Source organism: Vombatus ursinus, unplaced genomic scaffold (assembly GCF_900497805.2).
Source record: "Vombatus ursinus unplaced genomic scaffold, bare-nosed wombat genome assembly UNPS02014772.1, whole genome shotgun sequence".
Classification (NCBI taxonomy): Eukaryota; Metazoa; Chordata; class Mammalia; order Diprotodontia; family Vombatidae; genus Vombatus; species Vombatus ursinus.
Window position 1 is genome coordinate 30,915,614 of NW_020954550.1, and position 27,159 is coordinate 30,942,772.

At 39.7% G+C, this 27,159-nt stretch overlaps 1 protein-coding gene across 1 annotated transcript in view; it reads right to left on the minus strand.

The window, feature by feature from the left end:
* NIM1K (NIM1 serine/threonine protein kinase) overlaps window positions 1-13,858 on the minus strand; it is a 23,848-nt gene extending 9,990 nt beyond the window's left edge. The window contains exon 1 of the mRNA XM_027863559.1: window positions 13,558-13,858. Within this exon, the coding sequence (XP_027719360.1) occupies window positions 13,558-13,846 (289 nt within the window). The 5' untranslated portion in view covers window positions 13,847-13,858. The remainder of the gene's footprint in view (window positions 1-13,557) is intronic.
* Between the last annotated feature and the right edge of the window lie 13,301 nt (window positions 13,859-27,159).

A 27,159-nucleotide genomic window follows, 5' to 3' on the forward strand; every position in this document is an offset into this window, starting at 1 on the left:
TAGATAGATAGATAGATAGATAGATAGATAGATAGATAGATAGATAGTCTCTTTTTTTTTTTGGCATCAAGTTTATTTCTGAACATAATCCCTACCCCTAACCCAGCAAGCTATCCCTTGTAAAGAAAGGAGAAAAAAGAGAAAGAAAAATCATTCGCGCAAAACTAGCCAACACATCCCCCAAGTCTGACAGCACAGGCAAGGAAGAGAAATGCATTTTCTCCCCTCATCCTTGGGAATAAACTTGGTCATTAGAGTGACACAGCTTTCGGTTGCTTTTTTTTAAGTTTTCATTTTTTTTTTCTGTTTACATTGTTGTAATCATGTGTATTATTGCCTTGGTTCCATTTATTTCACTCTGAATTCTTCATGTTCAGCAACATTCCAAGCCATCCATGCATCTCAGTTTGTTTAGCAATTCCCCAGTCAATGGGCCGCCCTGAACTTCTGGAGTCACTCTAGCATTAGGCATATGGGCTGCCCTGGGTTGTAGCCAAAAAGCAGCTCCTAGTGAAAGAACTCAAGAGTGGGGGGTGGAGGAAGGGAGGGAGAGAGGGAAAGTGACTGCTGGCTCTTTCAAGGACAACAGGGAATCCATGAGACAATAATTATCTACATGGACAATTAAGCAAAGGTTAATGATGTCCAAGGGTTAGTTAGACATTGCTGTTCATCTGGGTGATTACAAGCAGTCCTTCACTTAATATCAATTTAAGAATGACCTACACACATGAATAGCCATACCCTCATCAATCTGCCCCATTCTACCTCAGCTTGTATGCCCTGCTACTAAGTCCTGAGCCTTCCCCGACTTTATTGTCCTCTTCTCCCAGAATCAGACTTAAGAAATCTAGAAAGGAACTTCTTCCCAAAGTCACAGCCTGATGTTGTGGGAGCCCCCCCAAACAGCTGCTGTCCATCTTGTTGGTGCTGGAATCTTTCCCCTGTACTGCCTTGGAAACTATCCTGCTCATTTGCTTTATCTCACTCCCTGCCTTAGGGCTCAGGCTTTAGGAAGGCTTAGGACTCAGAAAGCTTCAGTTTCAGAGAAGTTCAATACTCAGTGCTACTATCAGTACAATTTCAACCATATGTCTATATATCCAGCCCTAATCACTCTCCTGAGCTCCAGTCACACGTTTCCAACTGTCTATTAGACATTTCAAAATGAATATCCTATAGAAGTCTCAATTCAACATGTCCAAAGCAGAACTAATTTCCCTTGAAAAAATTTACCCCTCTTCTGAACTTCCCTATGTCCATCAAGACAGTGTTGTTACCTTTTACCTTATTTCAAAACCTCATTGTCCCTAACCCTACATATCCAATCAAGTTGCCCAAACTTGTTGTTCCTGTCTCCACAACATCTTATAACCTGCTTTTCCCGCTATTCTCACATAGCCATCACCTTAGCTATTTCAGGTCCTCATCACTTCTTGCTTGCATTATTTCAATAACCCCCTAATTTATCTCCCTTCTTTCTCTCTCCCCAGTCCAATCCATCTTCCTTATAGCTGTCAAAGTGATATTTCTTTTTTTAAATTTTATTTATTTTATTCTGAACTTAAGAAATAAAACAATCATTTCTATTACACAGTAGAATAGGAAGATTGTACATGAAACTGCAAATCTATTATGTAAAACTTGTTATTTCTTTTAAATATAGAATAAAGTTATCATGTAACTTTCTTTTTTCTCTTTTTTTCTTCCCCCTACCCTAGAGATGGCTATCATTAGGCACAATTATGTGTATATATATGTAAAATCATTCTATACATACTTCTATTTATCAGTTCTTTATCTGGATGCAGATAATGTCTTCCTTCATATGTCCTCTGTAGTTAACTTGGGTATTTATAATAATAAAAATGACTTAATTACTCAAAGTTATTCTTAAAACAATATTGTTATTATATACAATGTTCTCTTGGTTCTGCTCATTTCACTCTTCATTATTTCATATGAGTCTATCCATGTTTTTCTAAGATCATCGAGTTTTCTTATAGCACAGTAGTATTCCATCACAATTATATACCACAACTTGTTCAGCTACTCCCCAACTGACAGACATCCCTGCAATTTCCAGTTCTTTGATATTTCTAAAGCATAGATCTGACCACATTGCTCCCCTTCTCAAAAAGCCTCAGTCCCTATTGCCTTTAGCATCAAGCATAATGTCCTCTGTTTTCTTTGTAAAATGGGAATACCTAAATAATGTATAATACCTAAATATAATAATACCTAAAGCTATTACCTAAATAATAACACCTCTAAAGGTTGTTGTGAGGCTTCTATGAGGTTATCCATGTAAAGTACTTTGCAAACCTTAAAGAGTTATATGTATTGGTTATTATTACTTTGCATTCAGGCTGGTTTTCCTTTGAGAAAGTCCACCACAAAGAAAATATTATTTCCCATCTTTCAGTGACAAGTAGAATGCAATAAATCTAAGTGTTAAAAAAATTCTCTAAAGGGTTTGGAGTCCTTTAGAAGAATGTATTATCTATCATATGGTATGTGACCCCAGACTAATTTTTTCCTGTCTCTAAACCTCAGTTTCCTCATCTGTAAAGTGAGAGTTTAGACTCAATCTCTGAAGTTCCTTTCAGATCTAATATTCTATGAAGATAATAACTTAGAATTCTATTTTAAAAGACAAACGAGCTGAAGTGTGTCCCATATCATCTGTTCAGACAGATTGAATGTGTTAGGGGATCACATTGTTTGCAGGAGGGAGAAAGAAGGCAAATCCTCCTAGCCTAGAAATAGCAGGAGAGAAAGGCTTTGGTTTGTCAACAAGGAATGGTCATAGAAGGAGAGGCTAAGGAAAAAAATACCCAGGGAGGGAAGCTAGGGATAGGAAGTATATACATAATTTAACCTCAAATTTCAATCACTTCCATTTCTCATAGGTTAAATTTAAAATTAGATAGGATTTATCAAAAGACTGTTTAATAAATAAGTTGGCATTTATCAACATGGAAATATATGGACAGTGAGCACCAAACTGAAATAAACAGATACTGCAAGAGGTTAGTAATTATGACTTGACCAGCTTCAGTGCTGTCTGACTTTCTGAGTAAAATCCTGGAGAGATGGGACCAATTTCTATCACTTCTCCTCAGGATGCTGAGAAGCATTCCCCACCTGTGGGTGCTCAGAAAACATTTTTGTATGACTGACTGACTTCAAATCAAAGTGTACTCCCTTGGGACACTGCATATTGGGTCCCAAGCCTGAATATGGTCTTGGAGGCTTAGGAAGGTGGAGCCTCCTCAAAGTTTCCTATGAGGAGAGGGGAGAGAGGAGGAAGTGAAGTGGTGGAGCAGAGGTGTCCTAACCGTCTTCCTCATTGATATTGACTCTAAGCTAACTGGAGAGAGAGTGATCCAGAACAGGAAGCAGTACATAGGAGCCAGTAGGAGATTGGTGGGGTGGGGTGGGATTGGGGGGAAGTAGTATACTGATAAATTAATCAGCATTTATTAAGACCTACTATGTGGTAGGCACTAGGTGTAAAATTATAAAAAAAAAATAATAATCTCCAGGAACTTATATACTATCTAGGAAAAAAGAGAAGCAGTGATGGGAACCAAAGGAATCCATAGGAAAGGAGAAGGGGAAAGGGAGGAGAAAGGGGGAGGAAGGAAGAATAGAGGAGGTAAAGGGAAAAGAAGGGGAAAAGGATAAGCTACAGGCATCTGCAGTAAGACCAGTGGAACACCACGATGCTGATAACTTTGATATGACCCAGATATATTAACTTTAAAGTTTTACTGACAACTTTGAGATGATCTGGATATGTTAATGAAGTAACCCCAAGGTGGCACAGATGAGAGTTAGCCTACCCCAACAAAATCCTACAAAAATGAGACTTCAAACTCCTGCCCTCTCAACCCCACATCCTGTAGTCTTCCATCCGCATTGCTCCCCAGTGTCCCCAACTCTGAATCCACAGTTACATGACTGATCAATCATCTGAGCCTGTCCCCATCTCCATACTCTTCCTCATGCTACCTTCTTCCCTTCACCACCCCATCCCTGTCCTTACACCATCTGCTTCTGTACCCTTTCTCCCCTTCAATCTGTCCTTTAGTGTCTTATTAAAGCACTATTATAGCCTCATTTCATGGCTGCCCCACTTCATATTTTCATAAATTAATTAACAATTCAGGAATAATGTACAGCAGACTTAGAAAGGCAGACTGGAGCCAGATTGTGAAGAGATTTAAATGCCAAATGGAAGAGTTTCTATTTTATCCTAGAGGCAATAAAAGGACCTGTTAAAGCAGAACTGTGCTTTAGGAATATCAATTCTTCAGCTGAGCGGAGGAAGGATCGGAAAGGGGAAAGACTAATGAAAGGGAAGCTAATTAGGAGGCTATCTTAATAGTCCAGGGAACACAATTCCACAGTAGATAAAGCATTAAGCCTAGAGTTGGGAAGACTCAAATTCAAATCCAGCCTCAGAAACTTCCTAGCTGTGTGACCCTGGGCAAATCACTTAACCTGCTTGCCTCAGTTTCCTCCCCTGTAAAATGGGGGTAATAATAACACCTACCTCCCAGGGTTGTTGTGAGGATCAAATGAGAAAATAATTGTAAAGTGCTTAGCCCAGTGCCTGGCACATAGTAAGTGCTATATAAGCATTAGCTATTTTTATTATTATTATTCCAAATGTGAGGTACTTTCAGGTTCTAGTCAGAGGCCAAGTCAAGTAGAATTTGACAAATAATCCTTGAGGCAACTGGGGCAACTCACAATTCCTGGGATCAAAGTTCCCAGATAATCTAAGACAGAAAAGGGAGGGAAGAAGATGTATCCTGTCCCTGGGTAGAGCAGACCCAGGTTGAGGAAGCCAGAATGTTGTGAGCAAATTTGAGATTCAGTCAATATACTCTCCCAGGGGATCTTAAGAGGTCAACTTAGGTGGGTCTGGGTGACAGTGGTCTAGCTTCATCACAGAAGCTAGGGAGATGAAGTTATTTGCCCAAGGTTGCACAGGTAGTTAAGCCTCAAAGGTTGACTTAAGAATCCAGGTTCTTTCACTTTAGATTGCCTCAAGGACTTCCTGAAATCAATTGTACGATTTGTTTTGTTTTGTTTTGGGGTGAGGCAGTTGGGGTTAAGTAACTTGCCCAGGGTCACACAGCTAATATCAAGTGTCTGAGGTTGGATTTGAACTCAGGTCCTGTGTCACCTAACTGCCCCCAAAATTCTATCTTTTTTTGTTTGTTTGTTTTTTGGTGAGGCAATTGGGGTTAAGTGACTTGCCCAGAGTCACACAGCTAGTGAGTGTTATGTGTCTGAGGCCAAATTTGAACTCAGATCCTCCTGACTCCAGAGCTGGTGCTCTATTCACAGAGTCACCTAGTTGCCCCCAATTGTATGATTTGTAAGATGAATTAGTAGGAAATTGGTGAGCTATGTGTTCCTCTAAATCACATAACTAATCCCCTTCATCCCATGAATCCAAGTTCAAGCTTCTAATTATGGATCTTCCACCAACTAACTTCTCCCTGCTTGGCTATTCACTCACACTGAGCTATGTCTGGGTTACACCTTTCACTCCTGTCAGGCAAACCAGACTCATCATCCCCTTGGATACCTCGAATCATCTGCACATGTCAGTCCTTTGTCTGGTTAGTGGCCATGGATAGAGGTGGCTCAGTAGACAGAGCACCAGGCCTGGAGTCAAGACACATGCTATGTAAGTCACTTAACTCAGTTTCCTCATCTGTAAAACAGGAATAATAACGGGACCTACATTCCAGGGTTATTATGAGGATTGCATAAGATAATAATTGTAAAGTGCTTAGCACAATGCCTGGCACATAGTTAAGTGCTGTATAAATGTTAGTTGTTTTTATTGTTGTTATTTTGAATTAAACTGGGACCTTCAGGAGCCAAGATGGGGGAGTAAAAGCAGTGACTTGCTTGAGCTCACCCCCAAACCCCTCCAAATACCTATAAAAAATGGCTCTAAACAAATTCTAAAGCAGCAGAATCCACAAAAAGACAGAGCGAAACAAATTTCCAGCCCAAGACAGCCTGGATGGTTGATCAGAAAGGTATATTGCGCCAGGCTGGGAGAGGAGCGCAGTTTGGCATGGGCGCGCAGGCCGCGATGACCCTGGAGCAGGCCTCAGAGGAATGAATCGTGGGCAGCTGTGGCAGTTTCCAGACTTCTCAACCCAGGAATGCCAAAGACAACTTGGAAGGTCAGTAGGAAAAGTCTACGTCAGAGGGGAGAGAGCTCTAGTCCCTGAGCTTGGCAGGGGCAGCGGTTGTTTCCTGAGCTTCTGGCCCACAGACTGAGGGGGAATCGAGTGGCTGATCAGAGGCGGATTGCTGGGATCTCTCTGCTGGTGCACTATTCTCTTGCTTTGCCCATGCTTGGATCTGGGTCACAGTTCTGGATGGTGGTCCTGGGGCAAGGAAGAGCGCTGGCGTGGTGGAGCTTATAGTGGCAGTGGAGAGGAAACCCTCCTCACAGTTCCAAGACAGAAAAGAGTGCTCATAGACCAGAGCACAGGCCAGGAAAGGAGTAAACACCTCGCCCTTGATCATAGCACCTTGGAAGAACTGAAAATTTACAGGTCCCTAGAAGTATCTCTGAACACAGCTGCACAAAACCCCTGAAGCTTGGGACAGTACATTTTCCACACTGGAAACAGACTCCTACCTTAACAAAGAGTTTATAACTCCAGTAATTGGCTGGGATCATGAGCAAGCAGCGCAAAAAGAGTCAGACTATATTGTCTTACTTTGGTGACAAAGAAGATCAAAACATACAACCAGAAGAAGACAATGAAGCCAAAGCTCCTACATCCAAAGCCTCCAAGAAAAATACGAATTGGTCCCAGGCCATGGAAGGATTTTGAGAAGCAAGTAAAAGAAGTAGAAGAAAAACTGAGAGTGATGCTAAAGGAGACCCAAAAAAATCCTGAAGAAAATAACACCTTAAAAAATAGCCTAACCCAAATGGCAAAAGAAGTCCAAAAAGTCAATGAGGAGAAGAATGCCCTTAAAAGCAAAATTAGCCAAATGGAAAAGGAAGTCCAAAAGCTTAAAGAAAATACTTCCTTAAAAATTAGAATGGATAAATTGGCAGATAGGGACAATTTGAGAAATCAAGGCACTGTAACACTTATCAAAAGGAATGAAAAAATAGAAGAGAATGTGAAATATCTCATTGGAAAAACAACTGACCTGGAAAATAGATCCAGGAGAGAGAACTTAAAAATTATTGGATTATCTGAAAGCCATGATCAAAAAAAGAACCTAGACATCATCTTTCAAGAAATTATCAAGGAAAACTGCCCTGATATTTTAGAACCAGAGGGCAAAATAGAAATTGAAAGAATCCACCGATCACCTCCTGAAAGAGATCCCCAAAGGAAAACTCCTAGGAAAGTTGTAGCCAAATTCCAGAATTCCCAGGTCAAGGAGTAGATATTGCAAGCAGCCAAAAAGAAACAATTCAAGTATTGTGGAAACACAATCAGGATAACACAAGATTTAGCAGCTTCTACATTAAGGGTCCAGAGGGCATAGAGTATGATATTCAGGAGGGCAAAGGAATTAGGACTGCAACCTAGAACCACCTACCCAGCAAAACTGAGTATAATCCTTCAGGGTAAAAAATGGTCATTCAATGAAATAGAGGACTTTCAAGCATTGCTGTGGAAAAGACCATAGCAGAATAGAAAATTTGACCTTCAAATACAAGACTCAAGTGAAACATGGAAGAGGTAAACAGGAAAGAGAAATCATAAGAGACTTACTAAGGTTGAACTGTTTACATTCCTGCAGGGAAAGATGATATTTGTAACTCATGAGTCCTTTGTCAGTATTAGGGTAGTGGGAGGGAAAAAATTATATGTTTGTATAGATAGATAGATAGAGGAAGATGAAGGGGTGATATCTGGAAAGGGTGGGAGAAGATTATACTGGGAGAAGGAGAAAGGGAGAAGTAGAATGAGGTAAAATATCTCACATGAAACAGACAAGAAAAGGCTTTTACAGTGGAGGGGAAATGGGGGAAGGTGAAAAGGAATAAGTGAATCTTATTCTGATAGGATTTGGCTTAAGAAGGGAATAACATACACAATGGGGTATGGAAATCTATCTTACTCTACAGGAACATAAGTGGGGAAGGGGACAAGAGAGCAGGGGGTTGATAGAGAGGAGGGCAGATAGAGGGAGGGAATAATCAAAAGCAAACATTTCTGAGGAGGGACAGGGACAAAAGAGAGAATAGAATAAATGGGTAGGATAGAATGAAGGGAATTATACTTAGTTTTTCACAACCTGACTACCAGGGAAGTGTTTTGCATGATTACATATCTATAACCTGTATCGAGATGCTTGCCTTTTCAATGAGGATGGGTGCGGAGGGAGGAAGGGAGAAAATTTGTAACCCAAAGTTTTAAAAACACATGTTAAAAATTTTAAAATTTTAAAAAAATTTTTAAAAAGGAAAAATAATTAAAAAAAAATAAACTAGGACCTTCAAAGTTCTGATCAAGAAGGATAATTTCTGTGAAGTCCTTCAGGATAAATTGAACTGGCTACTTTCATCCAATATTCCAGTGACTTCTTAGTATTCAGCCCCTTTAGTACAAGGGCATGTGTATGTACACACACACACACACACACACACACACACACACACACACACACACACACCCTTTTCCTGTAAAAAGTCCACAACAGAAGAAACCAATGTTTCTGCCCTCTCTTCCATACTCTTTATCCTGTTGCTGTTTCCAATCAATTAGAATTTTGGGGGTCCCTTGGCAGGGAACCTTTTCCCTAGGAGGCCTTGGCCCTCCCTTCCCTGATGTCTGCTTCCTAACATCACAGGAGTTTCGGGTGAAGCTGTCACTCCAAGATGGGAAGTGAGGGGAAAGTGCACCTTGAACATAATGGTAACAGAACAAATTCTGTTGAATTGAATTGAATTGCAGAAGGTAAAAGGGCATACAAGAGGGCTAAGCAATGGGAGAGGAGTGTCAGGAAGGAGGATCTGGGACATTGGAGGAAGAGGGTAGAGAGAGCCACAACATGGCAAGGACTTGTGTCCCTAATGACCACTTTTATTTGTATTGACAGACACTAGATGGGACATAAATAAATATTCAGAAGCTTTTCTTTAAAGAGGTTCAAAAACTGTCAGGTGTTTCCACTTAGAGCCAAGGAAATATGCACCTTTTAATATGGAAATCAAATATGGACACCTGCATTCGCACTAGGAGCTGGGAGTTCCTACATGACTTCAGGAGGGCTGGGCATGATTTTTGTCCAGTTTGGCCCCCGGATGCTGCTGATGCAAGGACTGGGATGGTCAGCTTTCCTGTGAGTTTCCATCTCTTTTCTTGCCAATCCCATTGGGATATACCAGCGGAGAAAAAGAAAAAAAAGGCAGAAAAAGTTTGTAAAAAGTTGAAGTAAACCCTCATTAGCCTAACAAAGATAGAGTTTAGAGCTTCGGAGGGCACTCTTCTTACTTTGTTTCCTTCTCTTCTGCTCTTTCTCCAAATATATTCCCTCTTATATTCACCCTGCCTCCTACCTCCTACATCTCATTTCCAATCCCTTAGCTAAAATTCTCTTTCCCCTTAAGGAGGGAAATTGCTCTCCACTCCTCCTTCTCTTCCCTTCATCTTTTGTCACTCTTTTCAACACACATGAGTTTTCCTAAAAAGCAGAGTACCCTTGGGGGAGAGTTCATATCTTCCATGGGCTTGGTTGCCAATACCTGAGGTTGCCCAGTCAAAGTTGTCAATATTAGCTAGCTAGCATTTATATAGTGCTTTACAAAGCACTTTGCAAATATTATCTCATTTTATCCTTACAACAGCCCTGGGAGATAGATGCTATTATTATTCCCATTTTAAAGGGGAGGAAACAAGCCAATAGAGGTTAGGTGACTTGCTCAGAATCATAGTCTGCGAGCAGATTTGAACTCAAGTCTTCCTGACTCCAGGCCCAACACTCTGTCCACCACACTACCTAGTTGTCATATAATGCTGCAGATCTAGGAATAAACTCCAAGTCTTTAGGTGGTGGCGGCAGAAGCAAAAAATCAAGGCAGAAATAGTAAGTTCCTTGTTTCATCACATACTGTTTAACAGGGTTTCTGTGTTTGCTTCTGTCACAAATTAACACAGGTGGAGTTATCAAAAACAAACTTCACCTTATGGCCACTCACCAAAAACAAAGCCATTTCCTCCAATTTGTTAACAGGTGAAAACTACAAGCTGTAAAGTATAGTGAGTTTGACTCCAATTCTTGTCAAAATTCTTGAACATAATAAGTGCATAATTTGTAAGCAACTGGAAAGGGGAGCAGTGATTACTAAGAGCCGTCATGATTTCTTCAAGAACTGATCACAGAAGATTAACTTCATTTCCTTTTTAGACAGTTAATAGATAAGTGGACAAGTCATTTACCCCTGTTTGCTTTAGTTCCTCATCTGTAAAATGAGAAGGCAATGGCAAACCATCCCAATATCTTTGCCAAGAAAACCCCAAATGGGGTCACCAAGAGTCAGACACAACTGAAAAACTATTGGACCACAGCAACTAGATTAGTAGATCGGGGAAGGCTATTAAAATCATTTATCTAGCTCTTAACAAAGCATTTGACATCTCTCATCTTATCACCACATTGCAGAGATGTGGACTAGATGATAGTACAATTAGAGGGACATGGTACCAGTTAAAAGGCCAGACCCAGATTATAGTCATGAATGCATTCATGTCAGGTTTGAGATAGGTCTCTATGGAGTACCTCAGGAATCTGTACTTGGCTTAGTACTGTTTAATGTTGTTTTTTTTTTATTAAAGACTTGGATGGGGGGCAGCTAGGTGGCCCAGTGGATAGAGCACAGGTCCTGGAGTCAGGAGGACCTAAGTTCAAATCCGGCCTCAGACACATGACACTTACTAGCTGTGTGACTCTGGGCAAGTCTTGCCTTGCCAAAAAAAAAAGACTTAGATGAAAGCATAGGTCTCTTGCTTGTCAGATTTAGGGAAGACACAAAACTTGGAGGATTAGTTAATATCATCTCTATATGTTCTATACCACCAGAAGACAAAGTTAACATCCAAAGAGAGCTTGATAGGCTAGAATTGTTGCGGTCTGAGAGGTTAAGACCCCTCAAAGACTGGAGTACAGGACGGGTAGTCTGGAATGAATTCACAGACTCAAGCATTCTTTAAGTCAAGGTGGCAAAGATTTATTGTTACGCTTTTCAGCGGGCAAGGATTCTTAAGGAACCTGCAAGTGACTGAGGATGGAGCTAGGGTTTATATGGAAAAGGGCATGGGACAGGAATGCCAGGGACACTGATGAGGTAATCTAAAGTTCCAGGTGGTTTGGGAGCTATGGATGAGAAAGTACAGGGAGTAGACTGGACAGGCAGGGAGATGACAGAGGTATGGATCTTTGGAGTCTGGCAGGAGGAAGAGTCCTTGGGCTGACCAAAGACATAACTCCTTGGGCTGGGCAAGGCACCCCTCTCCCTCTGTCTTGATGAGAGAATGCTCTGCAACAAGGGAAAGCTTTCTTACAAGACAGGAACGTACTAAGGAATTGGGAGGCTTCCAGAGACATGATCTGAGGGCTGGGGCCTGAGCAGCCCAGCACTCTCTCACCCAGCTTTGTGTAGCTGCACCAGGGAGAGAGATAAGGGTTGTGCTGGGGCCCACGCATGAATAACTGCTAGGCACAGTGTCCTTGGGCTGGGGAGTAGTTGTCAGAGACAGTGTTTCTGAGGCTAGGGAGAAACTGGGGTCTAAGAACAAGCACAAGCACCCTAGCACCCCATCAGAATGATAGGCCAAATCTCATAAGATTAAATTTAATAATGGTAAATGTAAAATCCTATACTTGGGGTCATAAAAGCCAAGTTCACAAAAACAAGATGGATGAAGTATGGTTAAATAATGGTTCTCATGAAAAAAAATAAAGAGTTAATAATGTGACATGGCAGCCAAAAAATCGAATATGACCTTGGGTTGTTTTAAAAGACATAAAGAATACAGAGAGAAGAACAAAACAGTCCAGCTGTATTCTGCCCTGGCTAGGCAACAGCTGGGCTGCTGTTTTCAGTTCTGGACACCATATTTTAGGGTAGAGGCCAAAGGGATATTCATAGTTGGGACTATTAGTGATAGGAGATTTATATACATTTTGGGAACTGATAGTTGTTCACTTGAGTGGCTTTTTTTTTCCTACTTTTAATACAATGTTCTGTAATAACAGCAGCTACATACTTTCAAATGTGAAGTTAGGCTCTATAACTTGGGAGTGAGGTGGGAGAGAGAGCCATCATACATTTTCCCAAGTTTTCTGGGAAGTAGTCATGAGCCAAAATAAATGAAAAAACAATCTCCCAAAGTGTACTCAAGGCTTTTATGTTAAGAGCAGCTAGGTGGCACAATAGATTGAGCACTGACTGTAAAGTCATGAGGACTCGTTCATATCTGAACGCAGACTAGCTGTGTGACCCAGGGCAAGTCACAACTATTGCTTCCAAGAAGAAAAAGGAAGGAAGCCTTTTATGTCATAAGAATTTTTGACATAAAGGTCACAACTAGAGGCAGGATAGAGCAGTGGGAAAAAATACTGACTCAGGAGTCAAAGGATCTGAGTTCAGATTCCTGATTTTGACTCCTTCCTCTTCTGAGTGGCCATAGTAATTTGTACCATACCTTTGGCAAAGCTCACATTTCTACAGCATTTAATGACTTACACCTCAGCACTATGACAGAAATGGGAAAAGTGCCTTGAATCCCACTTGACAGATCTTTTTTTTTTTTTTTGAGGCAATTGGGGTTAAGTGACTTGCCCAGGGTCACAAAGCTAGTAAGTGTTATGTGTCTGAAGCCAGATTTGAACTTAGGTCCTCCTGATTCTAGAGCTGGTGCTCTATCCACTGCCTCACCTAACTACCCCCTACTTTACAGATGTTAAAGAAATCCGTGATTTGCTTAATGTCACTGGGCCAATAAAGATCTTTTGACTCCAGTTCAGTGCCCTCTGTACGACATGATTTTACAGAGTTAAAAAAAAAAATCTATGTTTTGCCCCTCTCACCATTATTGTGTGTTCCTTGAGGACATGAAGTGGGCCTTTTCTTGATTGCCTCTGTATTCCCACACTACATAACAGAATGCTTTGTAGTAGCAGATACCAAATAAATAGTATGTGATGGATTTAATGAATGAATGGAAATTAGAATGAGCAGAATCAACTTTACAAGCTTAATCTACAGTAGGGGGAAAAAAAGAACCCAAGCACATGAGCCACAGCAAATTTCCAAATATAAACCATTTCTGGATTATCCAAGGCTCTTTTGTGCCATTGTTAATACATATATAAATATAAGGCATTGATTGATATGTACTTCAGAAATTGATTGCTTTGAGACAATAATATACAAACTCCAATTAATCGTTTCAAGAAAACCCAAAATTACTATGTTACTATAAATGTTCTTCGTTCCTAAATGCCATTAGAGTTTCACCCTGAGAAGTCAAACCATACCTTTGGTTAGGGAGTGAATTCCAAGTTTCACCTGAGAGAAGTTTCCACTTCCAATTTCCCCTCGAACCCGGTAGAAGCCAATCCTTTTCCCGAGTGTGATTTCTCTCACCACCTTCTCATCCTTTGACATGTCCCGCATGAGTTTCTCAAATGGAGTCAGCCTGTGCTGCTGCCCTTCCACATCTCCCTGGTAGCGCTCAGTCTGGCCACAGTCCTCAATGCTCTCCCGGCGATTCCATCTGGCATAGCGGGGGTTCCCCAGGCCTCCATTCACATACACCGTGGTCATCGTCCATGAGAGGCTCACGTCTCCATTGTGGTGTCCAAGGGGTGTTAGCACAGTGTTTAAGAGGTCAGTGAGCTGGGCAAGGTGAGGCCAGCTGCAGCTCACTGCTTCAACAATGATCTACACAGAAAATAACTTGACTTTGGGCTCAGAGCTGCTTGCTTAGCCCAGAGGATAGTCATTCAACATGAGCAACTTCAGTTTCTCAATTTCACTCTAAAGACTGCCAATGCTATCATGGTATAGCATATGTGGTAAAACAGAAAGCTACTCATTTCATGTGGGAAGTTCTAAACATTTTCCTGTGGGTAGAATGTATAGGCTTTCATTGACTGTGGGGTCCAGGACCACAACCAGCTGCCCTTGTAGGGACAGCTCTGCTCAGACTCTGGTCACTTTCAGATCCCACTTAGTAAACCATAGCATCTTCTTATCAGGCTGCAAATCAAAGACCCCAAAGTGCTATTTCCTTTGATTCATTTTCTAGCCTCTGTGAAATTTTCATTCCAGCATATAAAAGGCTCCTTCTGCCCCACCAAGTCCTGGTTCCATGGGTACCTCTTTGGTTCTCTCCATTTCTAATTGCCACCAAATGAATATACTGCCCATTTGTTCTAGAGCCTGAAATCTGGGCTCTAGTTGAAAGAGGAAGCTTGCAAATAGGTCTTCTTTTAGTCACATGGGAGACCAGAGAAGGGTTCCAGCACTACAATGTCATTTTAACATGCCTTTTTTTATGAGCCTTCTTCTAAACCTTGAGCCTTCTCAAAAACTTGGCAGATGCCTATTCATCCTAAGAGCAGAAATGAAGGGGGTGATTAGCTTGTTTATATCATTGTTGAATTCTTTTTATCACATATTTAATATATGAAAAATATTATATTATACTTATATAATAATATATGTATATTTAAGGAAGGAGGGATGATACACACACACATACATTCATATTAACAATTTGTAATTGTTATATTCTAGTAAAGTACAAATCTTTCTTAAAGTTTAGGGGGAAATGTATACTGTCTTCTCTTTTAGGGTGCCCTGGGTAGTTTAAACCATTGGTGTCAAACTCAATTAGAAATGGGGGCCACTGAATTGTACATAAGTATCCCTATAGATGCATATTGACTTTGAAAACCACATATTAACACTATCTAGATTTTATTGCATTTTTATTTATTTTGTTAAATATTTCCCAATTATATTTTAATATGGTTCAAGCCACTCTCAAGAATCGTTGAGGCTGCAATATGGGCTGTGCGCTTGGCACCTCTGGTTTAAATAACACATGAGCAGACTCAAGGTAAGAATGAAATTGGGCTAAATAGTCCCAACTCAAGAGACCTTCGGATTGGTTGAATGAGCATCCACGAAGTCACTTTTCTGCTCTTAGCAGTCTCAGGTACTCTAAGGAGTTGCAATACTTCTTGCTGGGATTCTAAACCAATGTTTCCCCGTGGGAATGAAGGAGCCTGATTCAAATCCTCAAGGAAAGCTGGGATGAATAGGTCATAGATTATCTCCTGGAGATGTTAGCTTGGGATCCAGCAAAGGTAAAACAAATGTCTGTTAAAATGACACCAAACCAACTATCCAGCCTATGACCAATGACTGGGGACATGTTTCATCTTCTGTTTACTCAAACCATGAAATTTCAGCAATTCTACAAGATATCTGCCTGAGAATGATCCCCTTTTACTGTGGTATATACGATGTCTTATCTTTCAGTCGTAGTGGAAGTTCTAGCAAACCCAGTTCTCTGATAACAAATACGCCACATAAAATGATACTAAATATTATGAGAGATGTTGCTGTCCTTCATCCACAGAGATGATTCTATGGAGCTGCCATCTATACCAATGCAGGTTCAGTCACACATTCCTGCCCAATCAGAGATAAGGACTAAGTCTCCCAGTCAGGAAAGGGAGTTAGCAGAGTATGGGGATATCTGATGGAAACCCTGGCTTTATTAGCACCATACTCTAATCAATTCAGTTAGCTACATTGATTGTTGTCCTTGTTCAGTAGAGTCTGACTCTTTGTGACCCCATTTAGAGTTTTCTTGGCAAAGGTAATGGAGTGGTTTGCCATTTTCTTTTCTCCAGCTCATTTTACAAATGAGGAAACTGAGGCAAACAAAGCTAAGTGACTTGCTTAGGGTCATATAGCCAATAAGTGCCTGTCTGAGGCTGAATTTGAACTCAGGAAGATGAGTCTGTCTTCCTGATTCCAGGCCCTGCTCCAATACTATGATAATGACTTAGTAATGCCCAATAGTTTATAGTAGTAGGTGCCAAATAAGCATTTGCAACTGAATTCTTTGTCAGTTCGTTTGAACAAAGATTTATTAAGCTTATTAGGACAATTTCAGGGCTTCTTGGCTCAACTGACCGTAGGACTTAGATGAAAGGGATCTGAGAAATCATCTAATAAAAGCTTCTTATTGTACAGATGAAGAAACAAGGGCTCAGACTAGGTAAGTGACTTGCCTAAGTATTATTATACAGTAATACAGAGTGGAGGTTACATAGTCTACATCTTCCAACTCCAGATCCAATAATCTTCCCAGTGTACCAGGCTGCCTCTCCAACTCAAATCTATTACTACCTCGACTCACTGCAAATGCTCAATTTTAAAATAAATCAAGCCACTATGGCAAATCTTACATCACATACCAAGACAAGCTTCAAATGAGTACATGATTTTGATGTAAAGGATGACATCATAATTAAATTAGACAAACATGGAAGAAAATACCTGTCAGAACTATAGAGAAGGAAAGAATTAATGACCAAACAAGAAATAGAGAGGTTCACAGGAGGTAATCTGGACAATTTTGATTACATGAAATAAAAAAAATGTGTATAAGCAAAAACAACTTAGCTAAAATTAAAAGAGAAGGAAAGTGGGAAACAAAATTTGCATTGTTTCTCTAATAAAGGTCTTGTTTCTAAAATATGTAGGGAATTGATTCAAATTTATAAGAATAAGAACCATTCTTCAACTGATAAATGATCAAAGGATATGAATATGCAGTTTTCAAAGAAAGAAATTCAGGCTATCAATAGCCATATGAAAAAATGCTCTAGATCACTATTAGAGAAATGCCAATTAAAATAACTCTGAGGTAGCACCTCATACCCATCAAATTGGCAAAGTTGACAACGAATGAAAATGATAAATGCTAGAAGGAGTGTGGGGAAATATACATTAATGCACAGCTGGTGAACTGTGAATTGGTCCAGCCAATTTGGAACTATGCCCAAAAATCTATTAAAATGTCCATATCTTTTGACCTAGCAATACTGCTAAGAGGGCTATGCCCCAAAGAGATCAAAGAAAGAGGAAAAGGACCCATATGTGCAAAAATATTTATAGAGGGCCTTACTGTGATGGCAAAGAATTGGAAACTGAGGGAGTACCTATCGATTAGGAAAAGGGTGAACAAGTTCTAACAATGGAAGCATATGAAGTGATAGAATACTATTGTGCTGTAAGAAATTATGAAGGGGATGGTTTCAGAGAAATCTGGGAAGACTCATACGAGCTGATACAAAGTGAATGATCAGAACCAGGATAGTGATTTATATACTTACAATAATATTTCAAAAGACAAACAACTATAGTAAATTATAGAAAAAAGCTCTGTTGAGATGTACATATTTTGGTCAATTGTGGGGTTTCTCCTGTTTTAGTATTAAAGATCTTTATTAGATGTCTGAAAACTGAAACTTATTACAAAATCATAAATTTCGAGCTAGAAGTGACTTCTGATTTCTACTTCAATTCCCTCATTTTTCAAATGACGAAACAGGCATAGAGGTAAATGGCTTGTCTATGGTCAAATTACTTCTGAGGGCCTCAGTTTTTTATATGAACAAAAAGTCACAGTTATGCTGTATATTGAGTTTTTCCAACTTAACCCCCAAATTCATGTGGAAATTTCTGCCTTCTTATCCAGTTTTCATTGATACCAATGACAATATGGCTGGCACCAGAAGCCCCAGACACAGTATCATTGATGCAATGATGCAATGCATCCAAGATTCAGGGTGTGGGAAAATTGGGCCTTAATCATTAGTTTACCCTTCCTATATGGGGAGGCATTAAACGGATGAACAACAAGGGCTGACTTTGAGATGTGTTTTGCTTAACCTAAAACCAACAGTGAAAAACAAACCAAAGCAAACCACCTCACTTCTGTTCTTTCAGTCTGAATTTACACAGCAGTTACCAAACTCCCGATGAGTTCTTCCTGATCCCACCTCTGCATCTCTTTGTGTCTGTCTCTTTTCTCTCTCTCCCTCCCTTGCCCACCCCTCTCCCCCTCTGCTGTCGGCAAGTTTCTCTTGCTTCGAGAGGGGTCTTATACACACCGAGATATAGCAGGCAGCAAAGCTTAACCAAAACTAGGATCCTCAGGGAGAATTATGAAATAAGCTCGCAAAAAAGACCCAATTTGCAAATCAGCAATTTGACCTTTTCAGGCTCGTTTGCATCTTCTCAGGCTTTTAGCCATAATTCTGTGTTCTTCATTTAGGAGGCAGGCTTCCCTGCAACACTATCTAATTCTTCCTGGAGTGGAAAAGGCTTGTGGAGCTCCAAGTGACAACCAGTGTGTGTTGTTCATTAGATCTGTTGCCTCTCCTTGTATTAATTCTTTACTCTTTACTCTACTTTTTACTTCTTTACTCTATTTTTCTTTAGCTGTTGACACCAAATCTCTGTGCTGAGGAGTTCTTTAGGTAAAGGGCATAGATTTTGTTACATGGCCATTGTAACAACCATCTTGACTGTTCAGGGCCATCTTTGCTTCTTTCCTGGGGGTTTTCAGCTGGGTTCTCAGCCAGATGAGGCTTCTGAGAACTGAGTTCTAGATTGAGGAGGTGTCCCTATAGGTCATCCCAGAAAGAATGTTTATAGCTCATGAGATGATACTGCTTTCAGATTTCTTTACTTCTCAGGAAAGAGATTACACTTTCTAGGGTCTATCATGTGCACATACATATACATATATATACACAAATACACATATACATATATACATATATATCAATTTGCAAATTATATACTAAAATATAACAAAGATAATGTTTGATTTAGAATCTACCTAATACTAAACCCACAAATGTTGTAAACCGAGGACTTCTCAGATGCAAAGGGGAAAATGACGTTCATTTCATTCTCATTGTGAAGGGGCACTGGAACCCTTTTCCAGGCCATTGGTAGCTTTTGTTCATATTTATAATTCAATATTGGAGAAGGGAGCCTTCAGGGCTCCTTTGGGGAACAAATGTTTGTTGGTCTCTACAAAAAATAAACAAGAAATGGCATTTGGATGTATAAATAGAATGATTTATTGAATCACAACTAGACAGCTGGAAACAAAATGTATTCTTCATTTTCTTTTCCTAATCAACTGACTTAGGAAATCAATGCTTGCTAGGAACATCCATTTAGGGCTGGAAAGTGGGGTGGGGGATGGGGAGGGGGATGGGGGCACATAGTTCTCAAGAAGAGGGGAATGCATTAATTTTTTTTGTTAATTAAAAGAATATTTGAAATTCACCACAGATACCTTCCTCACAAACACTTAAATCTTCCTTCACTTTAAAGTGGCATACTTAGTACCAGGGATGTACCCAGGGATGCCCAAGAGGGCACATTGTTTCAGAGAGTTTAACATAAGTAGGATATGGGGAAAGCAGTGGATCTGGAGTTAGGAGGAGCTTTATTTTTGAAATCCATCTCTCCCATAGCAGCCACTTCCCGTCTCTAGGACATAGTTTTCTGCACTTTAAAATGAAAGGAGTTTTGATTTAAGAAAATAATTAAAGTGAAAATTACTAAATAAATAAGTAAAATAAAGGATTGGACTAGATGACCTTTAAAGTTCCTTCCAGCAGAAATCCAAGCTATCCGTAGCCATAAGAAAAAATTCTTTAAATCATTACTAATTAGAGAAATGAAAACTAAATAATTCTGAGGTAGCATGTCACACCCATCAAATTGTATAATTTGACAAAAAAGGAAAATGACCAATGCTGAGGGGACTGCGGGAAAACAAATATTTTTAAAATTCATTTATTTATTTTTAGTTTTCAACATTCACTTCTATAAGATTTTCTCCCCTTCCCTTCCCTTCCCTCCCCCAAAGACAGCATGCAATCTGATATAGGCAACACATGCACAATTATATTAAACATATTTCCACATTAGTCATGTTGTAAAGAAGAATTAGAACCAATGGAGAAACCACGAGAAAGAAGAAATAAAAAAGAGAGAGAGAAAGCAAATAGTATGCTTCGCTCTGCATTCAGACTCCATGGTTCTTTTTCTGCATGTGGACAGCATTTTCCATCATGAGTATTTTGGAATTGTCTTAGATTCTTACATTGCTAAGAGCTAGATCTATCAAGGTCAGTCATTGAACAATGTTGCTGTTACTGTGCACAATGTTCTCCCGGTTCTGCTCACTTCACTTAGCATCAGTTCATGTAAGTCTTTCCAGGTTTTTCTGGTCTGTCTGCTCATCATTTTTCATGGAACAATAGTATTCCATTACATTTATATACCACAACTTATTCAGCCATTCCCCAATTGATAGGCATCCAGTTGCTCAATTTCCAATTCTTGGCCACCACAAAAAGAGCAGCTATAAATATTTTTGTACAAATTGGTCCTTTTCCTTTTTCTTGGGTCTCCTTGAGGTATAGACTCAATAACCTTAATTCTAGGTCAAAGGGTAGCACAGTTTTACAGCCTGTCAGGGTCATTTCCAAGTTGTTCTCCAGCATGGGCTAGACTAGTTCACAACAACACCAAGAGTGCATTGGCATCCCTATTTTTCCACATCCCCTCCAGCATTTGTCAATTTCTTCTTCTGTCATGTTAGCCAATCTGATAGGTGTGAGGTGATACCTCAGCATTGTTTTAACTTGTATTTCTCTAATTGTGAGTGATTTAGAGTATTTTATATGACTATAGTTTTAATTTCTTCTTCTGAAAACTGCTTGCTCATATCCTTTGAACCATATTTTCTTTTCTTTCTTTTTTAGGGGGGCGAGAGGGAAGAGGAGACATAGGTTATGCAAAATTTGTTTTGCCTGACTCTGTATATATATTTGTTATGGGTTTTGTTTTTCTTGCCTTCTCAATGAGTGAGGTAATGGGGAGAAGGAAGGAGAGAATTAGGAACTGAGAATGAAATAAAATTGAATTACAAAAGAAAGATCCTTCTAGCTCTCACCCTATGTTCCTATGGCTGGTTTGTTTCCATCTTTGCATCTCCATGTGTAGCAAATAATACAGTAACTGCTAGATAAATGTTTGTTGAATTGGATAAATCTCACTTCCTTGGGTCCAGGGATGACAAAATGGAAAACTGTTACAGAATAAGCTCTTGCTGTTATAACAGACAATGCTCCAAAAGTTCTACTCTCAAGCCTTCTTATGGCGTGGAGGGAACCCTGGGTTCCAGACAGATATTCCAGTAGAGCTTAAACCCTGGCAAATTCTGCCCTGCCTTTGAGTATGGCCCCAGTTACAGACCAAGTCTGTTTTCTGGCTAACTGCAGAGAGACATATCACCTTGAGGCAGGCCACCTGGTGATGCATTTTTTGGCCATGGAAATCCAAGAAACAATAAGTAATTTCCATAATATAAACAGTAAGTGAAGTTCTGTCTACTCCCTTTTGTTTCTTCAGTGACTATGGCAGAAGAGCCAGAAAAGAAGGCAGAAGACACTAAGATGAACAGTTTTTAGACAACCAAGAAACTTTAATTTGATAATTGGTACTCTAAATGTGAGATCCTTATCCAATGACCAATGAGTAGATGTATTGTTGGAGGAGCTGAATCATATCAATCTTGATATTGATGGATTGATATTGATATATCAATCTTGATGTAGCAATATTCTTGCTATAAATGAAATGCCAATTAGCAGCCCTCTGTGACAAAGCATTAAGTGAGGCATAAAATAGAAAGATGTATGCTCAAAAAAGGTATTCATCATTGTGATGAAAAAGATCCAACACAAAGAGATGGTTGGAGAGGGATTCCCTGGAAATGGTGAAGTTTTCCCAGATGCCCCTGTTTACAGCAGATGATGCTGGGTAAATTAAATTATGCCCCAGAACACTGCAGAGCCTCCTGGAAGAGCTCTGTATTCATTCAAAGATATTTGGCCTGACTATCTACATAGGAAAGACCAAGTGGATGAATATCTCTTGTCCAGGTTTCAACATACATTTGGATGAACTGTCAGTGTCTCCTCTATCTGAGACAGACAATACTGTTAGACAATGAGGAGGGCCCAGAGTTGAACAGGAGAAGGACATTCAGGAAGTTGCACAGCTACTCAAACACTCCATGAAAGCAAAGGTTCAACTTTTTAATAATAACATACTACCAGGGTCACTAAATGTCAGTGAGATATGCAATACAACAACAATAATATATTAAGGTTGACTCTCTCTCTCTCTCTCTCTCTCTCTCTCTCTCTCTCTCTCTCTCTCTGTTTGAAAACTGTAGGGGCACCACTGCCCCCTTCTGGACACTTCTACTTTCCATTTAGATGTGAAGCATCATTTTCCCCCTCTGCAATTCCTACCTGGTTAAAAAGCCAAGGAAGAAAATTTTAAGAACTGTTCAGCATGTGTATGTACCACTGCATTGGATTGAACTGAACTTATTTGGAAAAGGGAAAATTCGACGAATAACACTGGAAAAAGCTGGGAAGTAGGAGGTATTTACAAGCTCAAGGCTGGGTCTCTCCTCTCTTTTAAGGGAGAGGTCAGCTCCTTCACACCCTTCTCCTTTGGTTGCTTTAAAACACACACACACACACACACACACACACACACTCCTCTGTTTTTTCCCTTAACACAACATAATGCTTATTGATTGATTGATGCAAAAAGGAGGAGGAGGAGAAGAAAGTAGTATGGGTTAATACCCATGCTAGTTTTTTTCATTTTTTTATTTTTTAGTTTTTAGGCAATTGGGTTTAAGTGACTTGCCCAGGGTCACACAGCTAGTAAGTGTCAAGTGTTGGTCTGACAGGGCCGGTGCTCTATCCACTGCGCCACCTAGCTGCCCCTACCCACTCTAATTAAAAAAAAAAATCAACATTATCTCTGATTTGGTAGGATATCAAGAAAATCTTTACTTCTATTTTTAGGTATGCAAACTAAAAAGTACTTTATAAATACAAAGCATCATTATTGTATCAGGGACTAAAACAAATCTGTCTCCCCAATATATGAACAAGCATTTATTAAATACTTATTAAATGCCAGCATGTGCCAGGTGCTAGGGCTATAAAGACAAAAAAATGGCACAGTCCTTAAGGAATTTACATTCTCTAGGGGGAGAGTACATACTTGTATGTATGTATGTATGATGTATGTATTTTTATAAAATAAACACAAGCTAAGTATTGAAGGAAGGTACTAGCAGCTAGTGGATAGAGCACTGGGTCTGGAGTCAGGAAGACCTGAGTTCAAATCTGAACTCAGACACAACTCTGGGCAAGTGACTTAACCCTTTTTGCCTCAGTTTCCTCATCTGTAAAGTGAGCTGGAGAAGGAAATGGCAAACTACTCCAGTATCTTTGTCAAGAAAACCCCAAATGAGGTCACAAAGAGTCAGACACGACTGAACAACAACTAGAGGGATCAGGAAACACTACATATAGGAGATGGCACTTGAAATGAGCTTTTAAACAAACTAGAGAACACAAGAGGAAAAGATTAGGAGGAAGTCCTCTCCAGCCATGGGAGAAAACCTGTACAAAGGCACCAACATGGAATGGAAGATGGAAAGTCATGTGCAAGGAACTGCAAGGACTTTTTGGCTGGCTCAAAGACTCTATGAAAGACAATAATGTATAATAAGATTGGAAAAAGTAGGCTGGAAGCTAGTGTTTCTTCCCCACCCCCCTCCCCCATACTTCTAATTGTTCCTGGAAACAATATTAGGATAGATTGAAAAACCTAGTTTAAATGTCTCAAGGGAAAATGAGGGATAGAGGGGCAAACAATGAGATAGCAAGGTGTCTCCCCAGAACCCCTGAACCTTGGAAGACTAACTTGAGCAGAAGACAGCACCCAGATTCTGGGCAAGAAAGAGCAAATAGTCACTGTGACTCTACATGAGGTTGAAGGCAGAGGCTGCCTTACCGATGCAAGGAGAGGACAGGCCTACAGCCCCCAGAAAGACCTGAAATCTATGTGGGATCTAAGGTTGCTGAGCTTTATGCACAAGAAGGTTTAAGAATAATGTAGGTGTATTTTTGAGCTATAAACGCATTTGGAGGTTTTCCCTTAAGTACCAGCCTTAGAGGGGGTAGGAGGGTCCCTATGAAAGGTAAACTGCGCCATCTGCTGGAGGTTGAGGAGAATGACAGAGTTGCAGAGGACTGGAGTGGGCCTGGAGGGGGGGCAAAAAAACCAAAATGAAACAAAAAGTACTTGCTAGGTAGGGAGCCGTGAAGAATTGGAGGACAGGATAATGGAAGGAGCACCACCTTGCGGGGAGCTGAGGAAAACTTCAAGAAGGAAGGAAAGTTCTGGAGGATAGCAACAGGTAGCAGCAGCCTGTTTGAGAGCAGTGGGAGGCAAGAACTCCAGGGGAAAAAAAAAAAAGAACAACAAAACAGTGGTTATGCAGACCTAGGAGTCACGGAAGGTGGCTAAGGAAAAGGCATGAATCCTAACCACTCTACTCAGTCACTGTATAGACTTTTGTAGGGAATGTTGTTTATTGTTAACTAGCATTGCTTCTTATAGGCCTAGATGTGAGTACTGTTTGTTTCTATTAACTCACAAATAAAGCCATCATGTTTTGAGCCTTGTAAACCAGAGTGCTTGTAAGGGGAAATAGTGACTACTGTTAAGGGATGTCAAATATGGAAACTTCTAGATGATCTAGATGGGGCCAATAGGAGGAAATAGTGAGAGGTCATCAAAGTATCCTAAGGCCCTTTGTGTCAAAACCCCTGACACAGGGGTTTTGTTGTTATTAATAAGATATGAGTTTTTTTGGGGGGGTTGCTATTTTTGTTAATAAAATCTTACACATGGAAAATTATGATTATTCAGTTTATCACGAATGGAAAAATCATTTTTCCACACATATAAGGAGCTTGTATTTCAAGAATCATTAATACTTTGAACCAAATTTTCATCATTTTTAAACCACTCATGCAGATACTCTTCTTATGACCCACATCGCAACCCCTTCATGCTTTCTTTTCCTGTGCTTTTCTTATCCATGACTTCCCATAAATTCTTTACAAGTAGCAAGTGACAGCCAGGATTTGAACCCTGGTACTTTGATTCCACCTTCAGGACTTTTCCCATTGTACCATGCTGCCTCTATCACTGAAAGCACTCCTAAGTTCTTCAAATGCCATCTAGTTGAATATCCTTCTGTTAATTCTGGACCATGTGCATTTTCTGTTTGCAGTAATTTTCCAAGACAAACATACTGATGAAGTTTAAAATTGTAAGAAATTTTAAGGATGGAAGTCTGGGAGAATGGATAGAGTGCCGGACTTGGATCAGGAAGCCCTAGATTCAAATCCTGCTTTATTAGTTATCTGCTTAACAAGGGCAAGTCACTTAGACTCTCTGAGGCTCAGTTTCCTATTCTGTGAGATGGAAATCAAAAGTGGAGTACTTACTTTACAGGGCTATTCAAAGGGTCACAGAAGACAGCACATGCAAAATGCCTTACAAACTTTATGTAGCTATATTAACATATCAGTTATTGTGATTGACTAAAATCGTCTTTCTATGATAGATTGCTCTTCCCAGGGATAGAAATTCTCTAATCCCCTGAGTAATCTTGTGCTTCATGAAACAAATGTCTTAATTTATGTTTCCTTCCTAACTTTCTGGCTTTTTTGATACTGTCCAAACATAATTGTACTATTTTGATATGTACTTCTTAGGGACATGGCCTGAATATGTGTGTGTGTGTGTATTTACTATTTTTATGTTTGCTTTTTTTTAAGTAGATCAAGTCATTTCAGTTAAAATCTAAAGGGCAGGGTGGAGGAGAGAGATAGAAACACAAATAACTATGCCTTGCTCATAATAGGTCCTAATAAATTTTTGTTAAAAATTGAATTGAAGAAAGTCCTCCTAAAAAGAGGGTAACAACATACTATTTTATTACTTTTCATCATTATAGGTTTTTTTTTTAACCCAAAGATGACTCCTTTCTTTAGCTCTGATAATTTGCTTTTAAATATATGTAAAATGAATCATGGAATTACATTAAGTCCTTTATCTGAGTCCAGAAAGAAAGTATAAATATACTCTAGAAGGGACTACCATCCTTAAACTATTATAACCCAGGGCTCAAGCTTAGGCATTAGCATAAGACTTTCTTCATTGGTGGAGAGAATGATTACCAGAGTAATCAAGTCATCCATCATTCTCTCTACCAATGAGGAGACAGGGGCGGAGATCATTCCACCAAATATTATGTACATGCCTGGGCTTGAGTCTCAGGTCATTCTATCATCAATGCATCATGGATTAATCTTCACCTCCTATCAACAATTGGGTGTGTTTTTTTTTTTGTTTAAGCACCTAATATATCTTTTATTAGAGAGTCTTTCTCACAAAATGTTAGAGTAGAAAAAGGCTATTTAGATGTCATCTAGTCCAATGGTGTCAAACTCAAATAGAAACAAGGGCCAATAAAACATACATAAGGATCTCTGTGGGCCTCATATTGACTTAGAAAACCTTGTGTTAATATTATCTATGTTTTACTGTATTTTTATTCATTTTGTTAAATATTTCCTAATTATTTGGAGAGCAATTTGGAACTATGCCCAAAGGGCTATAAAAATGTGCATACCCTTTGACCTAGCAATAGCACTTCTAGGGCTATATCCCAGAGAGATCATACAAATGGGAAAAGGACCTACATGTACAAAAATATTTATAGCAGCTCTTTTTGTGGTGGCAAAGAATTGGAAATTGAGAGAATGCCCATCAGTTGGGGAATGGCTGAACAAGTTGTGGTATATGAATGTAATGGAATACTATTGTGCTATAAGAAATGATGAACAGGCTGACTTCAGAAAAACCTGGAAAGACTCATATGGTCTGATGCTGAGTGAAATGAGCAAAACCAGGAGAACGTTATACACAATAACAGCCACATTGTGCGATGACTAATATTGATAGACTTAACCCTCCTCAGCAATACAAGGATTTAAAACATCTCCAAAGGCCTCATGTTGGAAAATGCTATCCTCTAAGAAGAAAGAACTATGGAGTTTGAATGCAGA